Source organism: Phragmites australis, chromosome 22 (genome assembly GCF_958298935.1).
Source record: "Phragmites australis chromosome 22, lpPhrAust1.1, whole genome shotgun sequence".
Taxonomy (NCBI): Eukaryota; Viridiplantae; Streptophyta; class Magnoliopsida; order Poales; family Poaceae; genus Phragmites; species Phragmites australis.
The window spans coordinates 12,222,601-12,237,259 of NC_084942.1; the positions used below are offsets into that span (position 1 = coordinate 12,222,601).

The 14,659-nt window shown below is 45.4% G+C and overlaps 1 protein-coding gene across 3 annotated transcripts; it reads right to left on the reverse strand.

Moving 5' to 3' along the window:
- Nucleotides 1–365: 365 nt before the first annotated feature.
- Nucleotides 366–9,443, reverse strand: LOC133904683 (chloroplast sensor kinase, chloroplastic). Of its 3 annotated transcripts, XM_062346159.1 has the most exons (10): nt 8,811–9,441; nt 8,013–8,180; nt 4,530–4,844; nt 3,959–4,024; nt 3,809–3,877; nt 3,614–3,706; nt 3,168–3,373; nt 2,114–2,387; nt 854–1,098; nt 366–734 (listed from the first exon to the last, which is right to left on the reverse strand). In XM_062346159.1, exons 1-9 carry the CDS (start codon nt 9,231–9,233, stop codon nt 868–870), a joined length of 1,845 nt encoding a protein of 614 aa, XP_062202143.1. In that variant the 5' UTR covers nt 9,234–9,441; the 3' UTR covers nt 366–734; nt 854–867. The 3 variants fall into 3 exon arrangements, with proteins under 3 accessions (XP_062202143.1, XP_062202144.1, XP_062202145.1); XM_062346160.1 differs by lacking the exons at nt 366–734; nt 854–1,098 and adding an exon at nt 1,111–1,630 and having other exon boundaries at nt 8,811–9,443; XM_062346161.1 differs by lacking the exons at nt 366–734; nt 854–1,098 and having other exon boundaries at nt 2,241–2,391; nt 8,811–9,443.
- Between the last annotated feature and the right edge of the window lie 5,216 nt (nt 9,444–14,659).

A 14,659-nucleotide genomic window follows, 5' to 3' on the forward strand; every position in this document is an offset into this window, starting at 1 on the left:
GGGTGGTAGAGTCATTGCTTCCCATGTACGAGGTCTTGAGTTCGATCCCTGCATTCGGCGGTTTTTTGATGTTTTTCGGGATTTTCACGTGTTAACGGGCCGCCAGGCCAGGAAAATACTAATGGGCCTATCGTGCCACGGGCCGGCACGGCACGGCCCGATCTTAAATGGGCCGTGCCTGGGCTGCAACCACGGCACGTGGGCCGGCACGGCACGGCCCGTTTAGCTAACGGGCTGTAACGGGCCGTGCCCAAAACGGGCCGTGCCTGACTGGGCCCGTGCCGTGCCGGACCGGGCCGCCCATTTGGACATCTTTAGTTTGAACATATATTTTTTATAACTACAGAAATAATAATCATTTGGAATTAGTTTCAAATACAAATCTAAATAAAGATGTCACTCTTGTGTTACTAAACAAATATACTGTTGGACTATCAAAAAAGTTCAAAAATTTTGAACCTCGAAACACGTGAGCGCCATTCAAAATAATATGAACGGAAGGATCACCATTGACCACGGTAACCAACAGGGCAGTGGGCATCTGCTTTACATTGGCCTCATAAATCACTAACTAGAAGACAGACATCTGCAGCACTTGCAAGTTGCAATAAAGATGCTCAAATGATCCTTCAGTGATCGAATCTAAGGTAATTCCATAAATCTCACTTTGCTCCTTGGAACACTTTCACACAAAAATAGGGCTCGATGTCACCATCATATCAACTAAGCATGACCTGCAGTTTTGCAAATTGAATATATGAGATGTTACTGGCACAATAAGGTTCTAGAAGAATTCTAACATATTTCACAACATTAAAGCTTGAATGAAAATTGCATGATCATGTAAGGATACCTCAAGTACTCAAATTAAGTCAGTTCTGTCTGTAAAGATGGCAACCATATCTCAATACGACTCCCTCCAGTGCCTATAACTGCATCAGGTCTGCGAGGCGATATCACACGCAAAACACAACCATAATTCTCAAGTATCTCACGTGCAACAGTTAATCCTGCGATGAAGTTCCATGTCATGTTATCTTCAAGCATACCGTCCGCAAGAAGGTCTGAACCAAATGGGGCAAGGGAATGCATCTGGGTCTGCAAGGAATAAATAAAGCAAATTACGAAAATTAATAAACTGGCAATGGCGAACCAACTACATTGCGAAACATGAGGATAATTACATAGGATGGAATTGAAACAATACAAATTGTACGATCACAGCTTAATCTAAGTACTGTCACAAGTGTCAGCCAAGCAAGCGCGAGAGGAAGAAGCAGCGGCAGCAGTGATGCTAGAGATCTAGGAAAATAAATCGATTAACTATCATACTATAGCTTTCCTTTATCTAAGAAATTTAGTTGTTGCTTTCCTCTTTTAAGAACATGAGGTCTTCATTACTTCGGAGTCAAGCGTGTGGCAGAATTAGAAAGCCTCCCCAATGTATTTATCTCCCTGTTCGCTGTCAAGGATGTCGAGGCCATTGCTCTCTTCGACAGCTGCTCTCTTCCTCCCGACCCCACGTGGGCCCTCCTTCTAGAACTGTTCTTCATCATGTCTGATGAGGTCATCGCTCTTGTAGACAGCTGCGCTCTTACTCCCCACCCCAACAGCTGCTCTCCTTCTAGTACTGTTCTTCAAATTGTTAAATGTTTTCATCAACATGATTTCCAGATCATGCACATACATGCTGTAACTGTTATTATACACCTTACTTAATTTCATATTTGGGTCTCAAAAAGTTTGCACTAAAACTACATGTTTCATCTGAAATTTGAAAACCAAAATCCACATTTCCTTTGGCTCAGCAAGAATTTCACAGACAATTCGAAGGAGACACTCATGTACAGATGTACCAAAAGAATCAAGTATTGTCTTAACTATGTCACACAACATAAATCAACCAGTTGCTAGAAACCTCTACCATTAAAATGCAATAGTTTTCCCTCTGAAGGAAGGGGCTTATTAGAAGTTTAGAACATCCAAACCAATTCTGTAGCAGTATTAATCCGACAACCAACATGTATTGTTCACAAACTATACATAGTACAGACGTTTATTAATGAAAGAACAAGTGTACTGTGCTACCGCTTGAATTTGTAACTTCTCTTACCATGTACTGCATGTCAGGTCCATCATCATCAATGACCACGAGAGCACCTCCTGCAAATGCTTCACCTGCATATATTTGAACTCTTCCACCATGCTGCGTACGTAGAAGAGCTCCCTCTATGAGATTGCTCAAGGCTTGTCTTAAAGCAGATTCCTCGACAGCAACTTGGAGTGGATGTGAAATTCCTGTTACATCTAATGTGCGCTGCTGCTTATAAGCAAGTGGTAATGCTCCTGCTACTAAATCCTTCAGCACATCACAGAGCTCACATGGTCTGCCTGACAACAAAAAGAAAGAATTGACAAATGATACACGATTGAACTTGAGGTGGAACATCTCACAAGTTACGATAACTCCTGACAATTTCAGATCAAAACAAATTTTAGATGTAAACTGGAAAGAAACAAAACAGGTAATCTTGGGCCTGAGCCCAAATAAAAGTATTACACAAAGTAATATACTATTCATGTAGCACTTAATATTTAATTCCATGAAAATTGGAGAGAGAGAGAGAGAGAGAGAGAGAGAGAGAGAGAGAGAGAGAGAGAGAGAGAGAAACCTGTTCTGGTTTAACAACAGTTTAGCATGAAAACCGCTGGTTCAACCAGGTTTTGACCTGTTCACAAGGGTCCAATTGCATAGGCAATCTTTTTATCCAACCAGAACAGATCAGGCACCAGTCCCTTTTTTTTGTTTTAAAAACTGCCAGTCTGGTCCGGACCCGTATTTTGTAATATGATTTGAACCACTTACAAGTTTGTGGGAGTAATGTCTAGTTAACAAGTTCATGGACCTACTTTCACCCACCTCACAAGTTCAGGAATTTATGGTGCACTTTACTCTGAAAATTATAAATTTGCTACTGGGAAAGAGGAATGACATGATGCATTGAATGTAGCTGTTTAATGGTCACTAGTCAATGCTACCCTACGTCACACCGAAAAAGCGAACCTGAGGTGAATGAAAACGCAAGCAATCTAATAAAAATGGATGGTAGATCAGAATCAAAAGCTCAGAAGGATCTCGGCAGGATATAAAAAGACTAAAGTATTACCTTGCATCTTGGTGCTGAAGAGGGGCCAGCCAAAGAGGTGGCATGGGCATTACCATGTCATCCTCATCTGACTTAAGAGCCAGCACTGGATTAACATTTTGTGAATTATTCCCAGGTACTGATCCATAATCCAATAAAGCTTCCGAAGAACGTGATGACCCCTGGATTTTCTTTAGAGTCTCGTCACTGCTTCTAACTATGTTTGCCTGTCCAGATGAAATGAGGACAATTTAGCTGAGTGGGGATATATGGAGAAATTTAACTAGATCCATGATCCTTGATATCCATCTGCATCTTATTGCATAGTACTTGCTAGATTATAATTGCAAAGTTAGCCTCTATAAAAAGAAAGAAAAATGCTAGCCACAAAAGAAAGAGATATTTGACTAGAACCGTACAATTTTGCCAGTAATAATCAACTTTCTAAAATGACTTTACAATGTCACCTTAGTCAGATACACAGCATCTTGAATCTGTTGCAACGCATCTTTTAAGTAATCACCTTGGATGAGAATATCTTCAACAATATCATATGGAATCTGCAAAGCAAGAAGCCATTAGATCTATCAGACAGAGACATGTGAAGAGCTAAAAAAACACTTTTATAAGAAGAAACAACAAAGAGAAATTCATTTAGAGACCTCACTTCTCTTTGTATGAACCGATAACATCTTTGCAAGAGCTCGTATATTAGATAGGGGACCCCAAATCTGCCCCAAAAAAAATCAAAGATAAAGATAAAGATATTTGTAATTTTTTCAATAAATAGTTTTCGAGAATAAGTAGCTTACCTGTTCTACTAACCCACTCATTCTGACATTGTTTTGCCAGGAAGTTTGTTGAAGCAGATATGCTTTCTGCAGAGAGTGGGGAGCTTAAGTAAACAGTAAGAATCTTCTTAGCATGTTTAAATCAGACATGAAGAGATGCAACTGAGATGTAAAATTGACATAGCACATCTGATAAACACTCAGGAGTTGGTTTCAGGGACATCAGATACATACAAAAGGTGATATCTCACATGTGCACTGCAAATTGCTTATCCTTCATAATGGCGAAAAATGAACCAGTACAAGCACTTGTTTCGCAGCTACAGAGCCTACTTGAACTAGTATGTGTATTGTTGATTAAAATATTTGGCAGCCACAGATATATCATTAAATGTATGTATCTCATGCATTTTCATGAAGACCCGCTCCCCACCTCCCTATTTCACTTACATGAATGTATAGAGCTCTTGAGTCACCGTAATGGTTATTCGTATGTTATTTTCAAAGCTTAAATATATATCAGCATTATTACTTGCATATATCACTAATTGTTTAAAGTTAAAACATTAATTGATGAAAATGAACAAAGTACCTGATCCATGACATATGCCATTGCCAAAGTCCGAGAAATCATAAGAGCACTGTTCTTCCATACATTAACAAGCTGAGAATAATTATTCGCCTGATCACCAGAAATTTTAAAATCCCAGGCTTCAAATTTAGCATATGAGGTCACGTCAGATGACTCATCCATGAATGTGCTAGATGGTAACTGAATATCAGTAGTACGAGAGTTCATCGCACGTCCACCATGCAGTTCTGGAAGTTCTGCAACTAGGAAGCCAATAACAAATGGATGTTTCACCATCGGAAGAACTAGAGCTCCAAACTCTGCTATAACTTCCATCTGCAATATATGTATGACATAATTATGATCAAAATTAAGATGAGTATAAGCAGCCCAGAACAACCTTTTTTGGCCTATAATAACTGCTAGGGCAACAACTACCCATAGTTTTCAAAACCAGATAGGTAAGCAACGTTAAGGGTATAATAGTCAAGGGTATTATGGTAATCTCCTAGTCCTAGAGTGTTGTGGCTTAAGGTTCAGTAACAAAAACAAAGGGCAAAGGCAGAACTCACCCTCCATGGGAGGCTCTGAGTTGTGACTAATTGTTCTTTGCTGCCTAATCAATCTGCCAAAAGCTCATTATATAGAGCGGGCACCTAACAAAAGATACTAACAACTTATCTCTAGTTGCCAACCGAATGCTAACTTAAAGGCTAAGCCGACTAACAAACTACACCTATCTCTAGCAACTGATTAAAGATAAATGCGAGGCTTATCTCTAAGCCTCTGCTGATGTTGTGGGCGATGTGTCGGTGCCCTTCTGGCGCCTATTTCGCTTGTAGGTGCGGCCCGCAAAGGTGTCCACAACACTTCCACCCTCCTGGTGAAACAGCTCATCCTCGAGCTGGAACTCTGGGCACTGCTACGTGAACTCCTGGAGCTTCTCCCACGTTGCGTCAGGCCAACTACGACCCACCCACTGCACCAGCAACTCCCAAGTGCCACGGTTGAGTCGTGCCTACTCCACAGAAGCCGGCTCCAGCAGCGCACGGCCACGTTTAATATGCAGAAGGCGGACCTCGGCGAGTGGCATGCCGACGAACTTCTTGAGGAAGACCACATGAAAAACATCATGAATGCGAGCTTTGGGAGGCAAGATCAGGCGGTACGCAACCAGACCAATGCGCTCCGCACCTGGAACGGCCCATAGATCGGAGCGCAAGCTTGGCGGCGGACTTGTCGATGATCGCGGCGGCAGAGCGGTGCTACAACCGCAGCCAAACCCACTGTCCCACCGCAAATTCCACGTCACGTTGATGTTCATCATGTTGACGCTTCATGAGCTTGGAGGAGGCGGTCGCCGATGTCGATGATGAACTCATAGCAGTCTTGTAGCTGGCGGTCGACGGTGGCCACCTTGGCGAGGCCCAGTTGGTAGGAAATCAGTGCCGGGGCTCGTGGCCATAAACCACCTGGAACGGCATCGCCTTCAGTGCTGTTTGATAGGACGTGTTGTAGCAAAATTCGATCCACTTCAGCCAGCAAAGCCAACTGCGGGGGCGATCACCGGCAAGGCATCGAAGATAAACGCTGATGATCCGATTGGTCACCTCAGATTGTTCGTCCGTCTGATGGTGGAAGGCGGAGCCGAACTGCAATTTGATGTCGGACAAACAGAAGAGCTCCGCCCAGAACGTGCTGGTGAACACCACGTCGCGGTCGCTCACAATAGAGCAAGGTAGCTCATGCAGGCGCACAATCTGGTCGAAGAAGACCTGTGCAATGGGCACAGCGGTGTAGGGATGGCCCAAGGTGAGGAAGTGCGCGTATTTGGAGAAGCGATCGACGACGGTTAAGATGACCGACTTGCTGCCGACCTTGGGAAAGCCGTCGACGAAGTCCAACGCAATGTCCGTCCAAACCGTGGTAGGCACCAGCAGCGGTTGAAGAAGTCTTGCTGGATGGAGGTGTTTTATTTTGTTCCGCAAACAAACATAACATCCTTGGATGAACTCACGCACCAGCCGCGCCACTTGCGGATAGTAGAACGAGCCGCGCAGACAGTGTAGCGTCTTCTGGACACCCTCGTGCCCCGCCCTGTGAGCCACCTCCAGAATTTGCAGCCACAGGGCAAAGGACGCCGGCATGAACACGCGGCCGGCAAAGAGGACGAAATCGTTGACTTCTAGCGCACAAACGCCAGCAGTGATCTCAGCCCGTTTAGCGATGATTTCCAGCACAGCCGCCACCTTGCGTCGCAACTCCTCAAAGAGGGGAAACTCTAGTACCGAGAGGGCGCGGGCGCCGACGTAGTCCTTGTCGCGGCGTGAGAGAGCATCCGCCACTGTGTTATGTTTTCCCGATCGAAACTCCACTATAAAGTCATACCCGAACAATTTACTCACCCAAGTGTGCTACGGGATCGTCGATAGCCGCTGGTCCAACAAGTACTTGAGGGAGTAGTGATCCGTCCGAATAGTGAAGGGGCGCGCCCAAAGATATAGCCACCAATGGTGCACTGCCTTCACTAGTCCAATGAGCTCGTGCTCATACGCCGCAAACTTGGCATGTTGCGGCGCCACTAGCCGACTGAAGAATGCGATCAGGTTGCTACCTTGGTGAAGCACCGCACCAAACCTTGAGCTGGAGGCATCACAGTCGATGACGAATCCGCGATTGAAATCTGGCAACTGTAGCACCGGCCCCTCAGTCAAGCCGAATGACATGACGAGGAACTTGTAGTGGTCGTGATGCGTCCAGAACGTCGCACTTCCATCATCTTAAGCAATGCTCAATACTGCTCAAGGATGCTCACATTGTTATTGATCTGTCGGGATTAGTTGAGAAATTCATGTGAGATTGAGGAGAAAATTATCGATCATTTTTCTTTTCTTTTCTCTCGACAAAGAGGACAAACTCCCCCTAGGTATTTTTTTAATTTTAAGGTAGGGGAGTACCGAATCCTAGCTAGCCAAGAAACTCGTTGAAACCAGTTTCTCAGGGAGGCACCCACAAATTTGTGCACCCTGGGTTCAAGCCTGGGTAGCCGTCCCCTCTACTAGAGACACTAACCAACTGAGCTACTCTTAGTTCGCACCAATCGGGGTTTTTAAATGATGAAATGACTCAGAAGGGTGTTAATTAAATTAAAATGAGATAAGGGGCAAAGTGCAAAGGCGGGTGACTCCAAGTTTTTCTTTCAGATTTTTTTTCCTTAAATAATAACAAATTACCTATTAACACCCTTAGACGGAGCTCAAACTAGATGGCATCTGTGGTGGTGAGAATGATATTAGGGATTTGGCCCCTCTGCCCCGCCCCTCCTCTGAAGTAAAACATCAAGAAAATACAGGTTTTACTTGTATAGTTTTCCTTTTGTCTCTGATACAATGCTCAAACCAGAGCAGGCCAGCTGCTAGTTGTGATTATTAGCAATTGAACAAGCAAACAGGTGAGGTTTTAATAACTATGCTACTATTATGAGAATGAGAATGAATTAAGTACCTGTTGTTTCACTAGAAAAGCTTCAGCTGCTCGTAGTCCCGCAGATATAGAAAAATTACCAACTAGGAACACAGTATCTCTTTCATGAACATTAGTTCCAGGATAGGAAGCAACTTGACGTAGTTCCAGCTGATCCATGATATAAGTGCCAGCAGGTCTTACATACACCTTCAAAATACATAGTAACAGATTTAAATCTTTTTCAATGAATGAAACAAGCTCAAACACAAACCAACAAAATAGTTGATACAAACCCAATATTACTCAAACGTAACAGCAAAATTATATACTGAAAACCTTTTGTGCTTGGCTCCATTTCCAAGAACTCTCAGAATCCACTATCGTCAGACCTAGTTACTCTCTTGCCCCAACTTAGGGGGGTACGAATTTGTCGAGTTTGATTATTGATAAGCCAGCACCCAGATTTCAATGGGTGATAAACAATTTGCAGCCCCCCTGCTTCACTACTTGGCCATGCCGCCAAACAAATCTGATCTAAAATCGAGAAGAACTACTATTCATCCACATTTTCTTATTAAACCCCCTTTTCTTTTATCTTGAATCTAGTTCAACTTACTTTTTCCCTGTGTTACGGTTTACCAATTAATCCTCAACAATTCAATAGCTGCTGCAGGATCAAATTTGATAATACGTTTTGGTCTTTCGTCACTGTATTATTATGTATCGGCCGTTCTTTGCTCAAATCCCAGTGGCTGGCAGCCATTATCTCGAACAAAACGAAAGGTAACAAGCAGACTTACAATACTAACATTACTAAATAAGCGAAGCACGACTTACAGAGAGTACGGCTTCACGGGAGACGACCAACCGGAACATCTCCAGCTGCTCCGCGCAGAGGCGGCGGAAGTCAGCGCTCGGCTCCGCCACGCCCCCCTCGCCGCACGGCTCCTCCCCGACCTCCCTTCTCCGCACGCGCCTGAACCGCACCGGCGAAACGCTCGAGGCCCGGCGAATGACGGCAGCCACTGCTGCCGCCGACGCGGGGCCCAGGTCCTCCTCCCCGCCGTCGTCCTCCCCCTCTCCCTCCCCTGACCCTTCTTCCGCCGGTGACGCGACATGCCGGAGTGGCGGATGAGCGCGGCGAGCAAGCGGACCCCGTGGGATGGGGAGGGGAACGTGGGTTGGGATGGAAGCGGTTGGTTTGGGGTATTGAGCAGCCGTGGAGGGACGGGGGAGGTGGAGGTGGGTGTTGAGGAGCATGGTGGCGATGGAGCAGGAGGTTATGGTGGGTGTAGATTACAGTGGCGACGGCGGCGACGCTAGTTTGGCCATCGAAGCGCCGGAGGTGGCCGGCCGCGGTTTGTAGTAAGCGCTTGGGCTGCTCCCGCTGCCGGATGTGATGCTGTGGCTGTGGGAGCTCTGCGATCTGCGGACATACGACTGCTTTGGGATGTTATCTCACTCAAAATAAGAACTTCCAATTTAAATAGGGAAATTTAGATATATGCAATTATAAATATTCCGATTTTGAGATATGCAATTATAAATTACGAATTTGGAAAAATATTATTGCAAAGTTTACATTGTTAGATTTATGCCACTATGAACAATTTTGGACCAAATTACCCCGGCTCCTTCCTCCTCCCTTCCCTCACTATCTTTCCTCCGCCGGCCAGCTTCTCTCTCCAGCCTAGATCCAGGTCAGATCTAGGCTATCGAGCTCCTCCAGGCTGCTATGAACCTCTTCTAGCACCGGATCTAGGCCGTCGTCATCGCTGCCTTTGAGCTCCACAAAGCATTGTTGAGCTCTTCCAGCGTCGGATCTAGGCACCGCCAAGCTCTTCCACCCGCGGATCTAGACCACTGAGCTCCTCTAAGATGTCGTCATCACCGTCGTTGAGCTCCACCAGGTGCCACCAAGCTCTTCCAATGTCGGATACATGCCTGATCTAGGCTGCCGTCAAGCAAGCTCTTCCACTCCAGCGAAACTCCGCCACGGCGCGCGACTTCTTTGTGGCCAACACAGATGTTGCCACAGCTTCCTCCCTTCCCTATGCTTCCTGGTGGTAGCAATACAAATGTGACGTAGCTTCATTGGTGGTGCTTGAATCTCACCTAGTGGTTGGCGTCGAGGACGGCAGTGGATGGGCAGCAACAGCCATGGGAGGTGGCAGCCATAACTCCAGCAGACCGGAGTTGGGGATGAGATAGTTTGGTCATAATTTTTTTTAATGGTATGGTTACAATTATCACCAAGAGCGGTGGCATGTTTCCAAATTTGCAACTTAATGGCATATTTCAAAACTAGGATATTTATAATGGTATGTACCCAAATAACCCATTTAAATAAGGCAAATTTTGCTCCTTTGCGTTATTAAGGGTGCCGTTTTTGCTGTAATACGATTTATTTTATGTATCCTGATGGACAACCATAAAACTATAGTTATTTATCAAAATACACCGATCCTATTAAAACTTTAGTGACCCAGAGCCGGATCCACCCACCAAGCACGGCCTTCCTTGTGCTACTGCTCCTCCCCCTCCACCTCTTTTTCCCTTCACTACGCAAAGGGAAAGGGAGTCGGAGACGCTGAATCTGAGATGTGGTCATGCATGCAAGCTCTGGGTGCTCCACGAGGACCAGCTCCATTTCCAGGAACTTGAAAAAATCGAAGTTGTCGACGCCCACCATAACGCTATTGAAAATAATCTTGAGCGCTATGGTAAGTGTTCGTCAGTTGGTTCAGTAGCTGATTTTCATTCAGTTTAGTCAGATGTTCAGTTAGAGAGTCTCTGCGCTTGATCGGTCTGTGATCTTGCACAGAAGTAGTTAGTTAGTTAGTTAGTCTGTTGAAATGACAGCTTGGGACGTGCAGGTGATGTGGAGGATGGTGCAAATGGTTAGAAAACCTAACAGGTTATGTATTGAATGGATCGATCTCGAATCCTAGTAGGATTGGAATCTAACTTTTAGGGGTTTTTGGTTCTTTATATATGGAGGGAGACCTCTCATTGTAACACACAGAAACATAGATGAATAAAGAATAGCCAGTTTTTTTCCCTACGTTTATGTCTCTTTTTACAATTATTCTCTTGGGAATCGTTGGACTATACCCGGTAGCAGCAGTTTCTTAACACGTTATCAGCACGAAGCTTTGCCGGAGATCAAGCTAGCAGAACGAATCTACCTACGACCGATCTGCACTGCATCACGTTATCAGCACGAAGCTTTGCCGGAGATCAAGCTAGCAGAACGAATCTACCTACGACCGATCTGCACTGCATCGACATCATCGTCAAGCCGGCAGGTAATGGTCTAGCCTATATGCCTTACGCGGCATGAATTTATCACGACATGAATAGGCTATGGTTTGAGACCAATATTCCCACTGTTTTTATCTATACGGTTAATCTCGTAGATTAACTTATTTTTAGATCAAAATTATGATATGATTAGAACATACAGATTCGTTTGTATTAATCATCATGTTCCTCAGCAGCACCGGGCCGCCATCCGCACCTGAATGTGCGCGCCCCCGCAGCCGACGTGCCGTGCCGCTCGCTAATGAGGAGCCGATGCGCGCTGCCCTTGCAGGCTAGGGTTCTGCTTGCTGCTCCCACGCGTTTCTTCTGTGAATCCGGTTGGTCTTCATGCCCACGCGTGCCTGCAGCCGCCCTTGTTGACCGAGCCCTTGCCTGATGCGTGATTGGCCGATGCTCGAATCCCCTGCTAGTACCACGCCCATGAAAAATCTACCGGAGGCCATGTCCCCCTGCTGGCCGGAGTCCCTACCAATCTGCTACCGCGCCAGAGCCTTGGATGGTTGTGCCTGTGCCCCTGCTGCGTGGCTTCATAGGCTGCATGCCTTGCTGTGCCACCAGCCTCTGCTGCTTCCGCACGGGCCAAAGACCTCACTGTGCAAAGGCCCGACCGCATGTTCCTGATGCTACTTGCAGTGCAGATGGAAAAGGGCGTAGCCTATGCTGGCGCGCGCCCGGCCAGAAGTCGCCGTCACGCGCTGTGCTGCACTGAAGATTGGTACTGAAGTACGTGATGCATGTAGAAATACGTGAAGTACGTCTAGCAGGTTACGTACATGCATCACGGCACTGAAGTACGTGAAGAAGCACACATGCATACACACGGTCATGCATCACGGCACTGAAGTACGTGAAGAAGCACTGAAGCACGTGAAGAACAATAATGGGTAGAAATTGAAAAGAAAAAGAAAAGAAAAAGGCATACATAAATTTTGCAAATTAGATCCTGTGATTTTTGAAAATTACGTAAATTTTGGAATTTTACGTATAAACCATCGGTCTTTATGGAGAATCCTGAAAATATTTTTCCTGCATGAAAGTACCTTAGAATTTGATCTTTGCATTTATTTTTTTTAATTATGCAGTATTTATTTCTATGTTATTTTTGCTGTTTAAATTGTCTGTAATGCGTTTAAATTCAGTAAAATTCACATAATAGCATACAAAATATCAAAAAATTGCAGCAATCCAATTTAGCAACATGAAGCAACTTTACTGGTAGTAATACTTGCATCATTTAAATATGTAGATGGCTGGCATCACGAACAAGGAGTTCGCTAAGCTGTGTGCTGACGACCGCAACTATCTCACTTGGGCATCAGATGTTCGGATTGTACTGGGAGCAAAAAGGCTCCACTGTAATTGGCCTGGGAACAAGTAGTACAATTGTTCCCACGGAGGATGAGAATGATCAGACACTTCATTTTCTCCGTCATCATCTCTCTCCCACTTTGAAAGATGAGTACATGGCAATGACCAGCGCTAAGGCACTATGGGACGCACTGCAGGAGCGTTTTGAGCATCTTAAGTACACCATCAAGCCTCTCGCAGAGCAAGAATGGGTCCGGCTCTGTTCTGTGACTATAAGCATGCCAGAGAGTACAACTCCGCGTTGCACCGCATTTGCACCCTACCGTGTCTATGTGGGAAAGAGATCATAGAAGAGGAGAAAATTGAGAAGACTCTCTCCACTTTCCACCCAAATGCGGCAGAATCTGCACGCAATCACCGTCAATCAAATTACAAGAAGTATTCTGAATTGATTGATTTGTTGCAAATCCATGAAGTTCATGATGAACTCATAAATAAGAACTTCTTATCCCAGCCGCAAGGGAAGAGCAGTGGTCTAGAAGTCAATCTGATGAGGACATCACTCTTTCGGATACACACACACCGAGTATTCCTCCAACAATAGGTCCATTGACATGAGCTCGTGCACGTCAACTAAATCATGAGGTGAGCTCGTTCCTTAGTGTTCATTTATATTTTGATGAGGATGGGATGCTACTGAATAATTGTGATGTATTGTTACTTAGGAACACGGGAGAAGAACAGCAAGGGCGCCCAAGCCAAGGTGGAGGTCCAATTCAGTTCGAGTCCGTTTCGGAGTCCAGGACCAGTCTGCACTAAAATTATCGTCCAGGACGCATACGGACTCCGTTTTCGACGTTCTACACATGGTTGGAAAGCTAAGGAGATAAGCTTTCCAACGGAACTGGTCCCATGTCCAAATTCTTTCTGAGTCAATAGGAATCGTCGAAACAAGGTGACGTCCAGAATCTGTCAGGGTGCTGCGCCACCATCTTTTGGGCCGTTTGGCCGTGTAACGTGTTGGAGTCCATTAGGGACACGTCCAGGGGTCCTTGGCCGACCCTAGTCTTTTATATACAGTAACCGCCGCCCTAATTAGGGTTGGGTTTTGCTTAGATATTGATCTACACATAGTTGTGAGATTTTCGCTCTTGTTCCGGACCGACGAGGCCGCCGCAAGTGTTTGTGGAACCCCGACTTCGAGTGCTTGAATTCAATTCGCAATATTTCAGATTGCATCTTCTACGTTCTTGCCTGTGTTCTCGGTACGCTTGCAGAGATTGAGCCTTCTTGGCGAGGTCAACCGCACGACACGGTTGATAACCATCGGAGCTGTGGTGTAGTGATTGCAAGAGAGACGATCTATTCGGGTCGAAGCCTTTGGATCATCAACGTCGAGTTCTCCACCCACCGACTTATTCGCTACCTATCGGAAGATCAGGCCAATATTACTCATCAATTGGTATCAGATTTTCAGGTTGCCCGTTAGGTAATTTCGTTTTCCCCTTTAGATTAGTCTGTTTTTCATTACCTAGAGTCCAGAAAAAGCCAAAAAAATTCCGTCAATTTCCGCTGCCCTAGAACCCTTTGTGCCTTTGCAATTTTTGTTTTCAGTTGCGCGTTGTTGAGTTTGTGTCCGTGGTCGAGTCTTGTTGCTGGTTTTAGAGTCGTGTTCTTGGTTTTTAGTCAACGCTCCGTGCTATTTTGATCACGCTGCTATCCCATCGCCACCATCCCCACCAACAAGTCGAGCCACCACATTACTCGATTTGCCACCGCGAGCCGCCTTGTGTTACTTTCCGCCACGCCAACCCTAGATAGGTCGCAAGCCACCTTGTATCAATTGCCCTGCCACCGCTGCCATCCTTGTTCATCTCGCAATCATATTGCTTGCAATACCTTAAAGAGGTCAATTTCTGCAAGAGTTGCTTGAAAAAAAACCCTAACTCGACAGGGGTTCAGTAAAACGGCCATAACTTTCTCGTACGGACTCGAAATCAGGCAAATTTTTTTTTCACGGACATCTACAGAAAAAGTTACATCCGTTGCTCCCA

Excerpts from the sequence above, each read along its gene's own strand:
- LOC133904683 (XM_062346159.1), bottom strand. The coding sequence starts at position 9,233 with ATGCTCCTCAACACCCACCTCCACCTCCCCCGTCCCTCCACGGCTGCT. Across the intron at positions 3,707-3,808 it reads TTCATACAAAGAGAAGTGAG|ATTCCATATGATATTGTTGA; the intron begins GTCTCTAAATGA and ends CTTGCTTTGCAG. Across the intron at positions 3,374-3,613 it reads ATGCTGTGTATCTGACTAAG|GCAAACATAGTTAGAAGCAG; the intron begins GTGACATTGTAA and ends TCATCTGGACAG.